Source organism: Pteronotus mesoamericanus, unplaced genomic scaffold, assembly GCF_021234165.1.
Source record: "Pteronotus mesoamericanus isolate MK-2021 breed Mesoamerican mustached bat unplaced genomic scaffold, CSHL_Meso_final scaffold_54, whole genome shotgun sequence".
Taxonomy (NCBI): Eukaryota; Metazoa; Chordata; class Mammalia; order Chiroptera; family Mormoopidae; genus Pteronotus; species Pteronotus mesoamericanus.
This window is the reverse complement of record NW_026555321.1, coordinates 75,135,240-75,154,182: the sequence shown is the minus strand read 5'-3', so window position 1 is coordinate 75,154,182 and position 18,943 is coordinate 75,135,240. Positions and strand designations below refer to the sequence as shown.

Below are 18,943 nucleotides of genomic sequence, written 5' to 3'. Positions count from 1 at the left end.
GATCACATATGTCTGCTCATTATTCTATGTCAATGTCCCAGCTGATGCTTTGTTCTTGGTAAAGGCTCAACATGTAGTTGTTGACTGAATGAATGAATGAATGAGCAAGTGAATAGCATATAAGTATACATCCCTGTTCTGTTACCTTCTGCAAAGACTGATCATTACTCTCTGCCTTTAAGATAATAAGAGATAACAGTGAGTGTGTGATGTAAACTAAAAGGAATGCACTTATGTTCCAGGCTCCTGTCCCACAGATTAATGGTGACATTCTATCAATGTACCTCTGGAAAGGATTGCTAGAACATGCCACCTCTCTGTTCTTCTCTCTTCTGAAGACAGCTTATTCTTTTACAATACAGGTCATATTCTATCTCATCCTCATATTTGAATAAGGGAACAAATTGAGCCCTCCCTTACTCTAGATTTTAGGAAACATCACTTGGACTAGCATGTCTCAGGGACTGAATCCTTTATGGTACAACAGAACTCAAAGTACAGTCTTCCCAGACTAGCACATACACCACTTTACCATGTGACCTTAAACCAGGGGTGGGCAGAACCTGGCAGGAAGGAATGGGGCATAATTCATGAATACTAATGTGACTCACTTGGCACATAGCAAACACCCAATATAGTGCTTAAATAAATGAACTACTGCAACCAGTGTGCCACATGGAAACTAATCCCATTACTTTCCTGGGATTTGTAATCTTAAAAGTCTTCCTCCCTGAAACAGAATAAAAGCATACCTGCAAATATAAAGATAACAATGTGGGCCAAATCCTTTCTACAATTTTGAATGTAAAATTGTCTGTCTTGATTTGCCTGTGTATCTAGTACTTCAAAGAAAATGCCTATTTGAAACTTTCTGAATGTAACAGCATGTTAATGACTACATGTGAGCAGCAAGAATTTTCTTTAAACATCATTACATTTCTCAAGAGCTAGACAAAGTGTGTTCTGAGTGACTTGTTTGGCAATATTAATTTTAATGAAAGGCCAGAACACACATCACCAGGGTTTTCTCTGTCAGTCATCCCCAAGCAGTGAGAACAGGGCAGTACCTGCTCCAGGTACAGACTGTTTTGGGAGAACATTTGGTATATTCTCCACCAATATGGAAGATATTTGAAAGAAAAATATCGCCAATTCCTTTCTATACCACAAATCTAGAATAGGAATTGCAGGAAATTCGAATTACTGAAGGATGATGCAGTCACTTTGAATTTGCAGATGAAATTTTGACTTTTCTTAGATAATTTGAAATATTGAGCAGATATGAAAAGCTCACATTATCATGTGTCACATGTATCACGACACATTTGCTTGATAAGAGATTGCAGGTTTTTGTATGTCAAAAATGGTCAACTGCTGACCTTTTCATAAGGTTAAACCTAGCAAAGAGGCCATGAGAGTCGATGAGTAACATATTAACTTTAATTTTGTTTTCAAGAATCACAAAGCCAAAAGGACTAAAAAAAATAATAGTAAGATTAATTTTCTCATTTTAAACATTGTTTTAGTAAGACTAGGTATAATTTAAAGTAATTGAAAAGTCTCAAGTGTCAATGAGATAAAAGAGATAGAAGCTTATTTTGCATACCTATCTACGAGTGCCTGTATATGTAAGAGAAACAGCACCTTTTAGTTTGCCCGTCCACTCTGAATGGCTCCAAGTCCTCAGTGAACCTCATGGTCTAAGATGGCTGCTGAAGCTCCAGCCTTTAAACAGGCAGGAGCTGGATAAGAAGAGGCTTACAAGCCAGGCCGAGTCCAGGTCCTGGAGCACTGTGAAAACTATGCTATGAGGCTTGAATGTATCTTGCAGGCATCAAGAAAGCATTTCAATACTAAGCAGAAGGAAGACATGGTTGGCTTTGCGTTTTAGGTAAATCACTTTGGCAATCTTTTGGATGGGTTAAAGAAACATCTGACAGAAGATAGTGGCCAATGCAGGAGCTAGGCAAGGGCAAAAAGGATGGATAAAACAGGAGGTGCAGCAGTAGAGGTAGAGAGCATGACTACACTTTCTGAGGAGGCAGATAGGGAGGAAAGATAAAGCTAATACAATACTGAAAAGGAGATACAAGATTGAGAGAATTTTAACCTCCTTCTGGCTGTGAGTGAGTAGGTATTGGAAAATAGGTAGACTTTTCTGTGGAATTTCTATAGAAGAAGCAGCATCTTTTGGGGAGAAACAGGTTTCAGAGAAGAAACGTGTAAAGAGGCCTTGTGCAAAGACAGATCCTGTAAGGTGAATGTTCACAAATGAAGAGGAATTTGTTGGGAACAGTTGAAAGGGCTCAGAGAGGTCTAGGCTAAGAAATAAAGTCTTATAATGGGGTAAGATTATTGGAGAAAGGCAATTCTGGGAGCTTTCTTTTCTCTGAGTGATCAAGAATCTGGGGGAACAATGTGGTTAGAAGGGCCTGGTCTCAAGTGTTCAAACTGGTATATGCCTTTTTCTGGTCAACATTGCCTCAGGGGTCTAGGCAGTGCCAGGCAAGGTCTTAGAGGATAAGCCTGGGCCAGCTCTGGGTAGGACCTTTGTGACAGCTTCAGAGAACTGAAATTAGTGGCAGATGCTACCAGGAGCTCTGGGCTCCCTTGGAAAATGATAGGTATCTACTGTCTCAGTGGTCATTATGCAGATAGGGCAGTTGCCCTGACCTCGTTCTGTGTGCCCACAATCTAGCACTCACTGGGAAGGAGTCCAGAGGGTTCCATAGAATTTCTTGGTCAGTAACGTGAGGCCTGGAGGAAAAGCTTCCTTATTCAACTCACTGATGTCATTGCAATCACATTAATTTCTTATTGCATACCACATCTTAATTTACAACATCATAAATGATGTGTAAGATATAAGAATCCTATCCTTAGTAAACCTTAGGCATTTACTTTATTAGTCATTTGATTATGGTTTAAAAGGTCTTATAAAGAAGTGTCTTGACACCAGTGAATATTGAGGGTATATTTTGGGAAAATCTCTTCTTTAGTACCCAGCTCTCTTTAAAGGTCCTGCTATGTATTCAGGGGGCTCTTCACAATGGGGTGCTTGGGGGAAACTTGGGGATCATACTGTTCAGGTGATCTCCTCCACTATCCTCCCTTAAGTGGTCTGTGTTGCCAATCTTCAGAGGTATAGAAAGAGAAGTGATAGATACAGAGATACAAATAAACATAAATATAGGAAGAGGGAGAATGTGAGCGAGAATGAGAGTGAGAGAGAGGGAGATCATGTAATTGGCAGTCTAGTGGGGAGGAGAGATTAGAGAAAGTTATCACCCACTATGGCAAGCACTAGAACCAAATGGTTCTGAGGCAGAGAAAGACAATAGCATATGGAGGAATTCACTTTGTATGGTAAGTCAAAAACTCTTTGAAGAGTTTCCTTTGGGGGTGGGATAAGAATAGGCAGAAGGCCTGGGAGTGAGACAGCTGGGTGGTTGGAGCACAGACTGTCATTTCAGCAGAGCAGCCGAAGTGGAAAGTGGTAAGAGAGAGCAGTGGAGATTCAACCACCAAAATAATTGGCTAAAATCACCTCAGAGTTTCTCATCACTCTCTCTACAAAATAAAATTGGTAAAATAAAATTTAAATTACATAGATAACTAACCTTTATATTTTCAGCTTATTAATGTAATTTCATAGTAAGTTTGTAATACACTTGGATATCAATTCTATGATGTCATTTCCCAAACAGCTTCCAAATGTCTTTATCATAAAAGATCCAAGTTAAATAAAATACTCATCAATTCAACATCCAAACTATTTATCATGGCAAGATTCTAATTAATTGTGAGTCAAAGAGAAGACTGTTTTGCATACAAAATTAAAGGAAATTTTATAACATTAATAGTCACTTCCATGTACTTTTTATTTACAAAATTATCCATCTCAAACTTGCTTGAATTTTGGAAAGTTCTGTGATCATTTCATGCACAGTAAAATTTGTGTACGGTACAAATTAAGTACAGTTTTTTTATTATTCCATTGTTGATTGATTTGATATGAGGTAACTGTTCTGGCTTAATTGCCTTATTCTGCAAAAGCCTTTAGGAGAAAGCAATCCTGTGTCTACTCAACACAAGCAACTAGAAACTACAAATAGAAATTTCAATTTGCCTTGAAATATGATTAGCGAACTCTATCAAGCCTACGGCTTATTTCTAAAGTCTGAAAATACTGCCTGTAATAGTGTCAACAATAAAAATTTTTTAAAACTTCACAAAAATGTAAGGAACGCTCTAAAGTTTACCCATATGTTGACAAAACATGCCCTTAATAAATACCTTGTTTTCCTGGAAAAGGATTTTCAAGAGCTTATAGAAAGTTTAACTCTGTAGACCACTCTCATTGAGAACTGAATTTTATATAACAATACATTTGGAAACTTTCTGCAAAAAAAAGAATAGCACAGAAGAAAGAACTTGGGAAGCAGGAGGAATGGTAAAAGGGTACCTCACAAAGTTTTTTAGGAGGTTAAGTAATTTTGGCCTACTAGAACAGATTTGACCCTTAATTTCAACCTTCTGTGGTATTGCCCTTATATCATTTGTTTCTACTTTCAGGGAATATGGCTGATGGGTCCTAGACCTGGAGCTTGTGAATTAGGAACTGGTTAGTTCAACCGTTGATGCTCCCCAACAAGCTCCCGGTGTATTTGCAGGGATGCCTGGACAGGACCACCAGTGTGATTCCCCACCAGTAGGGTCCTGCCCCCAAGATGTGCCAGCAGGGTGTCCCTTCAGAAAACCTAGTAGAAAGTTCTTAAGAGACCTACCAGCAAAAATATGTGCGACCTGGAGATTCTTTTATTAACTACTCAAAATCATCCCTGTGTCTTTTGAAATGAGCATTGTAACAACCTCTGTGAATATTTGCTACAATTCTGTAATCTAACAAAGGCCATTAGGATCTTACAGGGGGGTGTAATTAGAATTTGTCCAGTCTTTCCCATTTGTTCTCTACAATCTCACTAGAAATGTCACAGCTGCTAGACAAGAGGGCATATAGGAATACTATTTAACCAGAAACCTGTTGGAAACTGATAATCCCTATGATTTTATATTGGTTAACTGTTCTCAGGATAATACAGTCCCTGTCTTTACCAGGCATCCTTGTCTCTGGTTTCAAACAGCATCCCGATTCTTTCATTCAATAAACAAATGAAACAAGGCAGGGGGGAAATGAGAGACCTCAACATTGGAATTCTTTTATTTTGGATTGTTACTTATGGTTGGCAGAATTTTTCTGTTTTCAGCCTAACAATGACAATATGTATACTATAAAATAACTTCTATTCAAAGGTATTTTCGCCTCTGAAATTAAACAAGTAGATACATTAAAGAATACTGTAGGTTTTACACTCCTGGCTGAGCTAAACCATTTCACTGTTGTCCTAATTCAAGGAGGGTGTTCTATCTGTGGTTTGGAAGAGCAGAAACTGCCACATTAAAGATGTAAGAACTATTCTTTACTTGCAGTCACAGAATCTTTCAAATAAGTAAAGGATCAATTTTACTTACAGGGATATTTTCCAGAAAAGCAAGGTTGGGCTGTATCACACAGCCAAGTGGCAGTCGTCAGCCTTGTTTATTAGGAAGGCTGACTCTTTAACTAGCTTAAAAATTGCCAGTGGCTCTCCCCAGATTCCACTGACAGCCCCACCCCCACCTCCAAGAATGAATGGGTGGGGAGCGGAAGAGAAAAAAATGTATTCCAAATTCTCACCCTTCTGTACCCCATAAAACCATCGTCTGCATAACACACCTGCTAATTCTCGAATCTCCTCCAAGTTCCTCCAAATCTCCCTGAAGATCTTTTCCCTCCTTGGTGAGACACTTACCACCCCAAAAACCGTTCACACAGCATGCACGACATATTTTTAGACCTGGATGATTCACAGTGCAGTCCATTGAAGGGGCCGTGAACCCAAAAGACAGCAACAACTGAACCATTAGAATTCCGACGTTAATCAAAACAGTCCGAAATGTGCCTGGCCAAGCTCCTCCAAGGGGGACTGAGCGCGCTGGCCCCAGGAGCAAATGGGCGTTGCCCTGTCGTTGCCATGGTCACGCAGTGTGTTAGGACGGCCCACGCACCCGCGCGCGCGCGGGAACCAATCAGGGGCCGGCCAAGGCGTTGTCATGGCCACTTTGTGTGTTAGGGAGAGCACACGCCTGGCGATGGAGACCGGGCGGCTCTCCCAAGACCCAAGGCTTGCGAGCTTCACAGCGGCCGCGCGCGCTCCTGGACATCCGCCACTGCCACCTTTCCTGAGCGCGCGGCATGAACCGCAAGAAGCTGCAGAAGTTGACGGACACCCTAACTAAAAACTGCAAGCATTGTAAGTAAGAATGAAGTGCTAGGCTAGCAGAAGCTTCTGATCAGATTCCATGTCCTACTCGGTGCTAAAATCCTCTGCTCAACCTGCTTCCTACCTCTGGCCTTAGGGCTCGGGGAACCCCCTCCGCTCCCACCCCTAAAGAAAAGTCCGAGGGGAATACTTGGATGTTCGCTTTTTGGGGCAAGCACCCAGGCCTATCAGTGATCTTAAGGACCAGTATCCAGGTGTCCAGGCATCCACTACTGCTCTCTCACAAGCACACTTACTTGCTTTTCAAGTGCTTTTCTTAATTTATCTTTACATTATAGAAGCGTGCTTTATATACCCATGAGACATATGTGGTTTTAACCTCAGACGTAAGTGTAAAATAAATACTAAAAAACATGGACTCAAGAAAAGTAGCACAACCAACATACACGTGCTTTCTAGCTTTCTAGAGCACATAAATTGGTGGTGTCCAAGTCCTGGAAACTTACAAGAGATCCAAAGAATAAATGGTTATCAATGATCCTTAGGAAAGAAACTTGTATCAGAGCAAGGAGGAAAGTGGAACCGAAGAGCTCACCAAAGCCAAACACATGATAATCTGTTCCCTCCTAGAGTTCCACTTTCTAGTTACTGGCGGGGTTACAGCATAAAGACTTTACAGGTGACAAGATGAGCATTTATTAAAAATGTCTGCTCCAATCACACATTCTCAAAGGTGGATCTAAAATTTCATAAGTAACTTTAGAGTTATATTCAAACTGAAAACAGAACTATACCTAGTCCAGGAAGCTAAGAAAGTGGTTTAGGTGAAGAAGGGGTTTTCAAATGAGTGCTGATTGCAATATAAATTGTGTGCTGATTGCAAAACTACTGGCCACTTGAGCAAATAGAAGTCATAATCCCGAGACCAACCTCAATGTTGGGGGGAAAAAAAAGAGGAGGAATAAATATGTTTTAATGTAGTTCTAGAGATTATAGGACCTAGTGTCTTTTAATTGTATTTAGTATCTAATACAATGGGTGGTAAGAAAGCTCTCTTAGTGGAGTAGTACTGTAAATAAAAGTTGGAGTGTGTATAAGCATCTTAAACTTAGAAAAAAGCCATTGTATAATTTAAGGCATTTTTATGGTTAGTACAACCTGATGAGAGTTTTATTCTGTTGTTGTTTTTCTTAAAACTTTCATTTCTGGGAGAAGATTGGCCTTCTAAAAACATCTAGTAAATATTTTGAATAAAAAATAACTTCAATATACAGTACTGAATTTAATTTACTCCCTGTTCAGTAAGTTTACAATGTATTGCAGACATTCCATGAACAACCAGAAGGTGAGTGTATTAAAAGATAAGGAAAACATGGCAGGAGAAACCCTTTTGCTTTTTGTACTTACGAAAAAATTTTAAAGTGAGCCTTAAAAACCTTGATGATTACTAGACAAAATTTACAGAAATAGTTACAAGTCCTGGACATTATAATTTTAAATTTCTTTAAATAGAGTATCTTTACCCTAACATCATAATTTCTTTTAGTTGTCTGATGATAATCCAACTAGGATGCAATGGATAAATTTTGTGGAGTCAGAAAAAAGTATATTAAGTGATCATCTAATTAATCCACCATTATACAGATATTATCTGAAGAACAAAGAAACCAATCCAAAAAAATGGAAAACCATCCTTGAATTATTTAGTATTGTATCCTAGGATTTAAGAAACACTTTATCAAGAAAAATTTTCCTTTGTCTAATCTTGGATTATTTTAGTAATAAATTAACCTAACATTCTTTTTTTTTTCCCCAAAGAGAGAGAGAAGGGAGGGCAGGGAGAGAGAGAGGAAGAGAAACATTTATGTAAGAGAGAAACATTGATCACTTCCCTATTTTACATGCCCTGACTGGGGACTGAACCTGCAACCTAGGCGTGTGTCCTGGCTGGGAGTTGAAGCCGCAAGCTTTCGGGTTACAGGACAATGCTCCAACCAGCTGAACCACATTGGTAGCTCAGAATATTAAGCTAATATAATATTCTTAAATTTTTACTTCAGCTGAAATGGAGAAGATGAAACATGGCATGCTATCAAAGAGAATGTTGAATAGTCATTCCTTTTTTTTTTTTTAGAAGTTAATGCTATTTATTTTATTTTTTTTTATTGTTCTTCAAGTACAGTTGTCTCCATTTTTCCACCACCAATTTCTTCTGCCCCCACCCACCACCACCTCCTTTCCTCCCTCAATCCTTCCCCACTTTGGTTTTGTCCATAAGTCCTTTATACATATTCCTTGACGACCCTTCCCCTTCTTCCTCTGTTATCTCCTTCCCCCTTCCCTCTCCCCTGAGGTTACTGTCAGTTTGTTCTTTATTTCAATGTCTCTGGTTATATTTTGCTTGCTTGCTTGTTCTGTTGATTAGGTTCCCCTTATAGAGGAGATCATATTGTCTTTCACTGCCTGGATTACTTCACATAACATAATGCTCTCCAGTTCCATGCATGCTGTTGCAGAGTAAGAGTTCCTTTTTTCTTTCTCTTGTGTAGTGTTCCATTGTGTAAATGTGCCACAGTTTTTTGATCCAATCATTTACTGATGGACACTTAGGTTGCTTTCAGCACTTGGCTATTGTAAATCATGCTGCTATGAACATTGGGGTGCGTAGGTTCTTTTGAATTGGTGTTTTGAGATTCTTAGGGTATAATCCCAGCAGTGGAATCAGTATGTCAAAATGCAGTTCCATTTTTTATTTTGAGGGAAATTCCAAACTGTTTTCCACAGTGGCTGCACCAGTCTGCATTCCCACCAACAGTGTTCTAGGGTTCCTTTTTCTCCACAGCCTCTCCAGCACTTATTATTTGTTGATTTGTTTATGATGGCCATTTTGATTGGTGTGAAGTGATATCTCATTGTGGTTTTAATTTGCATTTCTCTGATGGCTAGTGATGCCGAGCATCCTTTCATATTTCTCTGGGCCCTGTGTATGTCCTCCTTGGAGCAGTGTCTGTTCAGGTCCTTTGCCCATTTTTAATTGGATTATTTGTCTTCCTGGAATGGAGTCATGTTGATTCTTTATATATTTTGGAGACCAAACCCTTGTGCAAGGTATCATGGCAAACATATTTTCCCATACGTTTGGTTCCCTTTCCATTTTGCTGATGTTTTCTTATCCATGCAGACACTTTTATTTTGATGAAGTCTCATTTGTTTTTATTCTTCCTTCATGTCCCTTGCTCTAGAGGACATATCAGTAAAAATATTGCTGCATGGAACACCTGAGATTTTCCTGCCTATGTCCTCCTCTAGGACTTTTATGGTATCGTGACTTATATTTAAGTGTTTTATCCACCTTGAGTTTATTTTTGTGTGTGGTGTAAGTTGGTGGTCGAGTCATTTTTTTGTAGGTAGCTGCCCAAATCTCCCAACACCATTTGTTGATGAGGCTATTTTTACTCCATTTGAAGCTTCTGCCACCTTTGTCGAATATTAATTGACCATTGAATAGTCAATCTTTATGCAGACTTTTCATCCACAACCAACTAACAACATTTTTACTTCTGAAGCTCTTTAAATTGTGGTTAAAATTTACTATTTAAATCATTTTAAGTGTACAGCTCTGTGGAATTAAGATCTTTCAAATCATTGCGTAACTTTTACCACTATTCATCTCCAGAACTTTTACATATTTTCCAACTGAAATTCTATACCCATTGTACCCGGAGGATAACTCCCCATTTTCCCTTTCCCCAAAGCCATGGCAGCTACCATTCTACTTTCTGTCTCTATGATTTTTACCACTCAAGGTACATCATATAAGTGAAATCATACAATACTTTTGTTTTGTTTTGCTTAGTTTATTTCACTTGTCATAATGTTTTCAAGGTTTATCCATGTTGTAGCATATGTCAAAATTTCCTTCCTTTCTAAAGCTGAATAATATTCCATTGTATGCATATACTATGTTTTGGGTGCTTCCACTTTTGACTACTGTGAATACGGTTGTCATGAGCACTGGTGCACAAGTATCTGAGTCCCTGTATTCAGTTCCTGTGGATGTATACACAGAAGTAGAATCACTGGATTACATGGTATTTCTGTGTTTTCTACAGCAACTAACAGCTCTTTTAAAAATTGTCATCATTATGCCCTGACTGATGTGGCTTAGTGAATTGAGTGCCAGCTTGTGAACCAAAGGGTCGCTGATTGGATTCCCAGTCAGAGCACATGCCTGGGTTGTGGGCCAGGTCCCCTCTAGGGGGCACGGGAGAGGCAACCACATACTGATGTTTCTTTCCCTTTCTTTCTCCCTCCCTTCCCTGCTCTCTAAAAATAAATAAATAAAATCTTTAAAAAAATGTTTCTTTAAAAATTGTAATCATTATACTCTTGTGTACTATTTATTTTACTTACTAAATCATTTGTTTTTTAAAGTTTTTGATATTTCTCTTATATTCTGGTATCCCAACCAGAAATCACACTCAAACCTTTCACAACCTGTAGGATTAGAAGTGATTTCTTCATTTCTATGTTTTATATAGAAACATATTTCTGTATTTTATATTTCTTCTTTTATATACACACAGGTTTTGTCCTTGTTTTTAAACCTATAATTTATATTCCACCTATAATTCTTATCTAAACTCACTTTTATGTTTTCAGTGCTAGGCAATAACCCTTCCACTTGCATATCCCAAGTGGGGATTGGAACACAAATAATTAGCTCAGTGTTTATAATCACCATCCTTTATACAATTATGTGTCTGAAAAAATATAAATATGTGTGTACATCTTTTCAATAACAATTGCCTTCATCCACCCTCATCAGGTGACTCAGTTGTTGGAGCGTTGTCCTGTATACCAAAAGGTTGCAGGTTCCATTCCCTGTCAGGGCACATACCTAGCATTTGGGTTTGATCCCTGGTCAGGTGCATACAAGAGGCAACTGATTGATGTTTCTCCTTCAATGTTTTTCCCTCTCCCTCTCTCTCTCAATCAATCTCTCCTGTTGACACTGCATATTTGATGGCTTGCTAGTTTTTGTCTATAACTTCATTAATGCAAATTTAAGTTAGAATGTAACAATTAAAATACATTTTTGTTACATCTTAATTTTATTCTTTCACAGTTAATAAATTTGAAGTGAAATGTCTTATAAATCTGTTTTATAAATTGATGGGAGATATAACAAAGCGTCAAGGTGCACCCATTGGACTCGATCGTAATGCATTTCGAAACATCTTGCATGTGACATTTGGAATGACAGATGACATGATTATGGATAGAGGTAAGAAGACATGAAAATCTACCATAACTGAAAAATAAAAGTTGATAGTTTCTACATATTATTGGTTAAAAGCTTAATGTTCTGTATTCCCAGTTTCATGTAAATATAAAATTTAAATTTTTATATTCAAAAAAAGAGCGTAAGGATGGAAGTATCCACTCTATTTTGTGTATTTAAAAAGAGGACAAAGTCAACTTGAATAATTCGGTTTCCCTTACTTTTCATTAGAAAACCTAAAATATTTCTATTTTTACTTAGTAAATATAATAAAAAATAGTTTTAAAATGACAGTTAAGATTCTGACATTTAAGATTCCATTGGAAGTACTTCAATAAGAATTAAGACATAGTCTAAGCTATCATGTAATAGCATTACGTTTGTCGAGTAACAAAAGTATAATATTATATATTTTATGTTAATATATCAACATATTTGTGTGTTAATAATTAATGATTAATATGTTTAGATACTCAGAATTTAACCTCACGAATTATGAGGGGAAAATGTGAACATTTAACTTTTTAGAAGATTTTATTTCTTTATTTTTAGATACTGAAGAGGAAGAGGGAGGGGCAAAGAGAGGGAGAGAACCATCAGATAGTTGCCTCCCACATGCCCCAACTTGGGACCTGACCTGCAACGCAGGCATGTGTCCCGACCTGGAACCAAACCAGTGACCTTTTGGTTCACAGGCCAGCGCTCAATCCACTGAGCCACACCAGTCAGGGCGAAATGTGAAAGTTTATATAAAAAACTTTTCCAATTTTATGGTATCTTAAGTTTCTTCCTTTGTCAAATGAGAATGTTGGAACATATGATCCTGAAGTTTTGTTTAAATTTTAAAAGTGTGTGGTAACAATGTAGATACATTACTGAGATTAAAAATGGAGTACAAGTAATTATATCGTACTTTTCTTTCTCTTTAGTATTTCGAGGTTTTGATAAAGACAACGATGGTTGTGTAAATGTATCAGAGTGGGTTTATGGATTATCACTGTTTCTTCGAGGAACTTTGGAAGAAAAAATGAAATGTAAGATTTTAGATTATCTGACTGGTTTGTACATTATTATTCACATATATAAGGAATTTAAATTGATGTCCTACAACCCAGCCAGTGAAGTAGGTTGTCTGTTGGTTGGTTTGAATTTCCATTAGCCTGTTTTATGGAGCAAATTCAAGTCAATGAAGGTTGAAAAAATTAAAGAGAAAATGAAGAGATTTTTGAAGAATAACTCATGTCAAGAAGGACTACATAGGCATATAATACATGTGCTAATCATGTCCATATGCATTTACCTATCAAGGTATTAAGTGTTTTATGTACTTAATTATTTTAATTGTAACCATAAAAGTAGGGAATATTGATTCTAGTATTCTGATTATTAGTTAGTTTTTGATTTTGATGAACTCTGTTTAAGAATAGTATTTCAATCAGGTTTCCAAGAGGTTCAAGATGAAAATGTTGAAGTTACTGTTTCTTGTCATGCCTTTTCCATAGCTGATTATAATGAAAACTTTTTCTAAGGATTGTTGCATATATTCAATAAGAGTATATTAAGTATTTATTATGGAAATTAGATTGTGTTAAGTTCTTAAGGATTGAAAGGAACATCAGTAATGTAGACCTTGGCCTTAAAAGTCTTATCAGAGCAAATGGTACCTTAATGATAATACCAAATTCATAATTGGCCATTTTTTTAAAGATTGCTTTGAAGTGTTTGATTTGAATGGTGATGGATTCATTTCAAAGGAGGAAATGTTCCATATGTTGAAGAATAGTCTTCTTAAGCAGCCATCTGAAGAAGACCCTGATGAAGGAATTAAAGATTTGGTTGAAATAACGCTTAAGAAAATGGTAAATATGAGTAATTTAGAGTTTTATATTAAAACATACAGGCTAGATTTGGGTTAAAAAACTAATTCAAATAATTCAAACTGTCGGTTTCCTGCTTGGTGAAATCAAACACTTATATTGTATTTATTTTATAATTTTTTATTTTTAAATCATGTTTATTCTATTGCAGTTGTCTCAGTTTTTCCCCCTTTACCCCCCTCTCCCACATTCAATACCCACTCTGTTGTCCATGTCCATGGGTCATTCATACCTGTTCTTTGTTTAGTCCCTTCTCCTCCTTTCCACCATTGTCCTCCTTCCCCATCCCCTCTGGTCACTTTCAGTCTGCTCCATGTTTCCATGCCTGTGGTTTATTTTGTTCATTAGTTTTCTTTGGTTGAATAGACTCCACTTATAGGTGAGATCATACGGTATTTGTCTTTCACCAACTGGCTTATTTCACTTAGCATAATATTTTCTGCTTCCATCCATGCTGTCGCAAAAAGTAGGAGTTCCTTCTTTCTTTTTTTTAAATGCAGATTTTATTTATTTATTTATTTAAATGTCAAAATCCATTATAAAGTATTAAAAAATTTAAATCCATTATAAAGCCTTAGAAAATTAAACATCATGACACCAGCACAGAAATAATCAAGTAGATCAGTGAAGTAAAATAAGCATTCTAGAAACAAACATATATATCTAACACTGTAATATGTGATTAAATTGATATTTCAAATCAATGGGTAAAATAAGGGTTATTCAACAAATATGGTGAAGGGACAATTATGACTTGAAGTAAAATAAATATACAGCCCTATTTCACACACTATACAAAAAATATTGAGTTAAAAATCAATATGTAAAATCTAAGGAGTTTTAGGAGAAAATACAAAAGAATATTTTTCTTACCCTGAAGTAAAATATTCAAACCCAGAGGCTATAAAGTAAATATTGTCATATGATTATATTAAACATTTAAGAGACTACAGTAATATACATATTAAAAAAGGTAAAGGACAAGTAATAGAATAGGAAAGTATTTGCAACACATCTAAAAAAGTGTTAATAATTTTGGGGTGTTTTTTAGGGCAAAAATTCTATAAGCATTTAATCAAAAAATGGATAAAGGATACCAAAAAGTCATGTAAAGCTTTTTAAAAATAATAGAAATAGGCAAGAAATAAACATAAACAGGTTTAGTTTCAACAAATAATAAAGGAACAATTAAAATAATACATCATTGTCACAATCAGATTAATAAGTATTAAAAATATTGGAAATATCAAGTATTGGTGACAGTGAAAGGAACTGGGTATTCATAGACTCTTCTTCATCTACTTAAAGCAGTCCCTTTAGCATATTTTGCGGTGCTGGTTTGGTGGAGGTGTATTCGTTTAGCCTGCTTTTGTCTGGGAAACTCCTTATTTCACCTTCCATTTTAATTGAGAGCTTTCCTGGGTAGAGCAGCCATAGTTGCAGGCCTTTGCTTTTCAATGCTTGGAATATTTCTCATCATTCCCTTTTGGCTTGCAGAGTTTCTGTTGAGAAGTCAGCTGTTAGCCATATTGGGGTTCCCTTATATGATACTACCTCTTTCTCCCTTGCTGCCTTTAGGATTCTCTGTTTGTCTTTGATATTTGCCATTGTAATGATGATGTGTCTTTGAGTGGACCTCACTGAGTTCCTCTTGAATGGGATCCTCTGTGCTTCTTGGACTTGTGTGACTTTTTCTCTCTTCCAATTAGGGAAGTTTTCCATCATTGCTTTTTCAAACAGGTTTTCGAACCCTTGCTCCTCTTCTTCTCCTTCTGGTATCCCTATTATATGGATATTATTTTGTTTTAGGTTGTCCTGCATTTCCCTAAATGCCTCTCCATTCTTCTGGAGTCTGTTTTCCTTTTCTTGCTCTTCCTGGGTCTTTTTTCTACTTTATCCTTCAGCGCGCTGATTCCTTCCCCTACTTAATCTAGCCTGCTTTTGATTCCTTCTATTGTGTTCTTCAATTCAGAAACTGTATTCTCATTTACTCTTGTCTCTTATTGATATTTTCTATGTCTTTTTTCATGCTGGTATAGTTTGCAATAAGTTCCTCATAGTTTCCCTGTAGTTTTTTGTAGTTCTCTCTGAACTCACTGAACTCATTGAGCTTCCATAGAAGCATCATTTTGAACTCAATATCTGATAGTTGACTTGCCTCTCTTTTATTTAGTTCTCTTTCTGGGGATTCCTCCTTTCCCTTTGACTGGGGGGTGTTTCTTTGTATTGACATTATTTGTGAGACTCTTCTTTTTTGCTTTTGCTTCTGAAATTGATCTGTCTTGATTTTCTGACTTTATTGTGTGAGCTTCTATGGTAGGAGACCTCTGTATTTTATTTCTGGATCTGCCTCTGATGATGTCAGATATTGACCTTGTCTGACCTTAGGCAGTCTCTTCAAGACTTCCAGGAATCTGGAATTTGTCTGTGGCTGTCTCCTTCAGTTGTTAATCTAGTCAATCTGCACTCAGCAGGCCAGCTTAGACACCACAGGGATGGACTCCTTCCTGAGGGTGGTTTTATTGGGTCTTCTCATGCTGTTGCCATTCAGGGGAATGGTCTGCCTGATCCAGATGGCTGCTGCCATATGGGGGAAGGGTCAGCACTGGGATCCCACCAGCTGCTCTCTCCATTCTCTCCCCAAAGCCTCCATCTCCAATCTCTCCTCATGTGTCTCTAGACCACTCTGCACCCCCTTTAGCCAGGGATCTACTATTTGTGGCTGCCACTCTGTACTCAGTAGTCAGGTTTTAGCACTACTGGGCCAGGGCCAAGTCACTCCTGGGGGCGGGGCTATTGGGTCCTCTCATGCTTCTGCCATTCAGGAGAGTGGTCTGCCTGATCCAGATGGCTGCTGCCGCATGGGGGATGAGTCAGCACCGGGATCCCCCTGGCTACTCAGATATCTCCCCAAAGCCTCCTTCTGTAGTCTCTCCTCAGGTGTCCCTAGACCACACTGTTCCTGCCTTTGCCAGAGAAAAGGTTAAGTGGCTGCAAATAAAAATTTATGTGTTGGCCCTTTAAATAGCTCTTTGTGTCTCCAGTCCCCTGTCTCTGGCAGAGAGCAACCCTGCCGCTTTTTGCAGCTGGCTGTTATCTGTGTACTTTTTGGGCTCTGGTGCTGAAGGCTGGAGATCCCTGCTTATGTTTTAGAACCCAGTCATCTCAGGGGGATCCATCTGGCCATTTCAATATCCTTCCGGTGCTGCCACATGTGGTTGCCCCGTCTGCCTTCTTGAGTCTCTACTGTACTCCTTACCACTTAGGTTGTGCTAAAGCCGATTCTTCTGTCTCCGTGGTTATAAGGCTCCTCTCTCGCTATTGTTCAGTTGTTTGTTCCAGGTGATTTCTCCACAATTTAGTTGTAATTCCAAATTGGTCCTCAGAGGAGGTCAGTGTGACTTCCACTCATTCCTCTGGTATCTTGATTCTAGATTGTGTTCTTTTATTATACAATTTAAAATTCTTTTCAATTTCACTATTTAGTCTTTTTTTTCCCATTAACACTTGCCTGTGAAAAGACAGCTGTATTTGCGATAAATATTTTACATGCTGAATAACATATGACTGGTAACCCCTAGGACCATGACCATGATGGGAAATTGTCCTTCTCAGACTATGAACAAGCTGTGAGAGAAGAGACTCTTTTACTGGAAGCTTTTGGACCATGCCTACCTGATCCAAAGGTAAAGAAATATTATTTTCATTGAACAGTGACCAAAATATAGTGAGGATCAACAACCTAAGACTTCTTGGTTTGGTGAGTGATGGATCAGATGAATCAATCACCTTCACCCGTGGAGAATAGCTGCCGAATAGAGAAAGCCCACTGAAGGAGGACCTGATGGTTCATTTTATGGTACTGTTGTAGCCCAATGCTATGTTTTTCACTTATTAATTCTCATTTATGTAAGAAACAATTATTGAAGATTAATGTATTGAAGATCAGAAGTACAGATGAAAAGCTTAATGGCAGTGCTCAAGGGCTAATATTTTTCTGGGAAAAACAAACATAAAAATAATTACTCAACAGTGTGATAAATATTATAATAATAGTTAATGACTTTTATGGGGCTTTATCTATGCCAGGCACTGTCATAAGCACTACGCCCCACATTGCCTCATTTAATTCCCCTAACAACCTTGTGAAGTAAGTAGTAGTAGTAGTATCATTTTACAGATAAGGAAACTGAGGCTTGGAAAGTTTAGGCAACTTGTTCAAATTCATGAAACAATTATGGAGTACCCTGGTTACTCTGGTGCTAGAGTCCATAGAGATATGCGTAGAATATTGTGATAATTATGAAGAGGGCATCTAAACTGGCTGTATCAAATGATTGATAAATGGCTGGTGGGAAAAGGAAGGCTAGGTTTTTAAGGACAAATAGTCAGCTAGGTCAAAATGGGGAAGAATAATGTCCCATCTGAAAAAAGAAGAGTAAAGAAGAAAGGAGGGAAGGAAGGGAGGAGGAGGGAGGAAAAGAAGAAGTAAAGGAGGAAGGGAGGAAAGAAAGTTAAGGAATTACTTTAATTTCACACCTACTTCTATGTCCGGTCCAATGGCTTTCTTCTTAAGTCAAGTATTGAGAGAATTGTCCATGTGTACAACTACCATCACTTCTGCCTGCCCACTCCTGAAATTGCTGTTGCTGAGATTATCACACCCTCCTTGTTAACAAATCCCAAGCATTCAGCTTTTGGGTTCTTGTCTCACTGGACCACATTCCTTCCCCATCTTCAGCTTTTGGGCCAGCTTCTCCTGCTCTAGGAAGCACCCCTGCTACCTGCCATAGCTGGGCTGTGATATAATTAGTCCTCCTGGCCTCCCATAGTCTGCTGTGTGTTTACTTTACTGAAGCCTTCAGTGCAGTGAATTAAGCTCATCAGTCTGGACAGTCTCTGCCATTAGTCTGGAGGCTCCTGGAGTGCTGAGTCATGTCATCTTGCTCATCTTTGTGACTCCATATCAAGTATTGTGCTTGGAAAATAGTCTGTACTGTCACTATCTGCAAGTGAAAAAAAAAAAAGCATGAGCATCCCAAGTTCTTGATTCCCTATGTTATTTTGTTTCTCTTCAAAGGAGACATACAGAGTATTTTGTTTTGTTCTACTTTTTTTTGGAAATCTGTATTAATTTTGAGCACTTCATTTTACAGAGCCAGATGGAATTTGAAGCCCACACATTCAAAGAACCAAATGAATTCAATGATATATGAATACTTAAATGTCTGAGTTTTCTCAAGTGAGTAAAATAGTGTATATATTTTCTGCTTAGCTCAGAAATATGACGTTGAATTGTGTGTTTGGGGTGGGGAATGGTGTTAACTTACATACATCCTTCAACTTCAGTGTAAATACCAGGTAAAATGTGTGGAAGACAAGGAGTTTCTTATTAGATGTTGGGTTTGGTAAACAACTTAACATTGTTAGAGGTATTTTATACCTAGACATCTGTTCAA

At 37.8% G+C, this 18,943-nt stretch overlaps 1 protein-coding gene across 2 annotated transcripts; it reads left to right on the top strand.

Moving 5' to 3' along the window:
- Positions 1-6,295: 6,295 nt before the first annotated feature.
- CLXN (calaxin) lies at positions 6,296-18,700 on the top strand. Of its 2 annotated transcripts, XM_054595008.1 has the most exons (6): positions 6,296-6,353; positions 11,452-11,610; positions 12,537-12,641; positions 13,315-13,466; positions 17,066-17,170; positions 18,641-18,700. In XM_054595008.1, exons 1-6 carry the CDS (start codon positions 6,296-6,298, stop codon positions 18,698-18,700), a joined length of 639 nt encoding a protein of 212 aa, XP_054450983.1. The 2 variants fall into 2 exon arrangements, with proteins under 2 accessions (XP_054450983.1, XP_054450984.1); XM_054595009.1 differs by lacking the exon at positions 11,452-11,610.
- The last annotated feature ends 243 nt before the right edge of the window (positions 18,701-18,943 follow it).

Bases quoted from the DNA above. Each gene is read 5' to 3' on its own strand.
- CLXN (XM_054595008.1), top strand. From the start codon at position 6,296: ATGAACCGCAAGAAGCTGCAGAAGTTGACGGACACCCTAACTAAAAAC. The intron at 11,611-12,536 runs GTAAGAAGACAT...CTTTCTCTTTAG, and splicing joins TGACATGATTATGGATAGAG to TATTTCGAGGTTTTGATAAA. The intron at 17,171-18,640 runs GTAAAGAAATAT...TTCATTTTACAG, and splicing joins CATGCCTACCTGATCCAAAG to AGCCAGATGGAATTTGAAGC.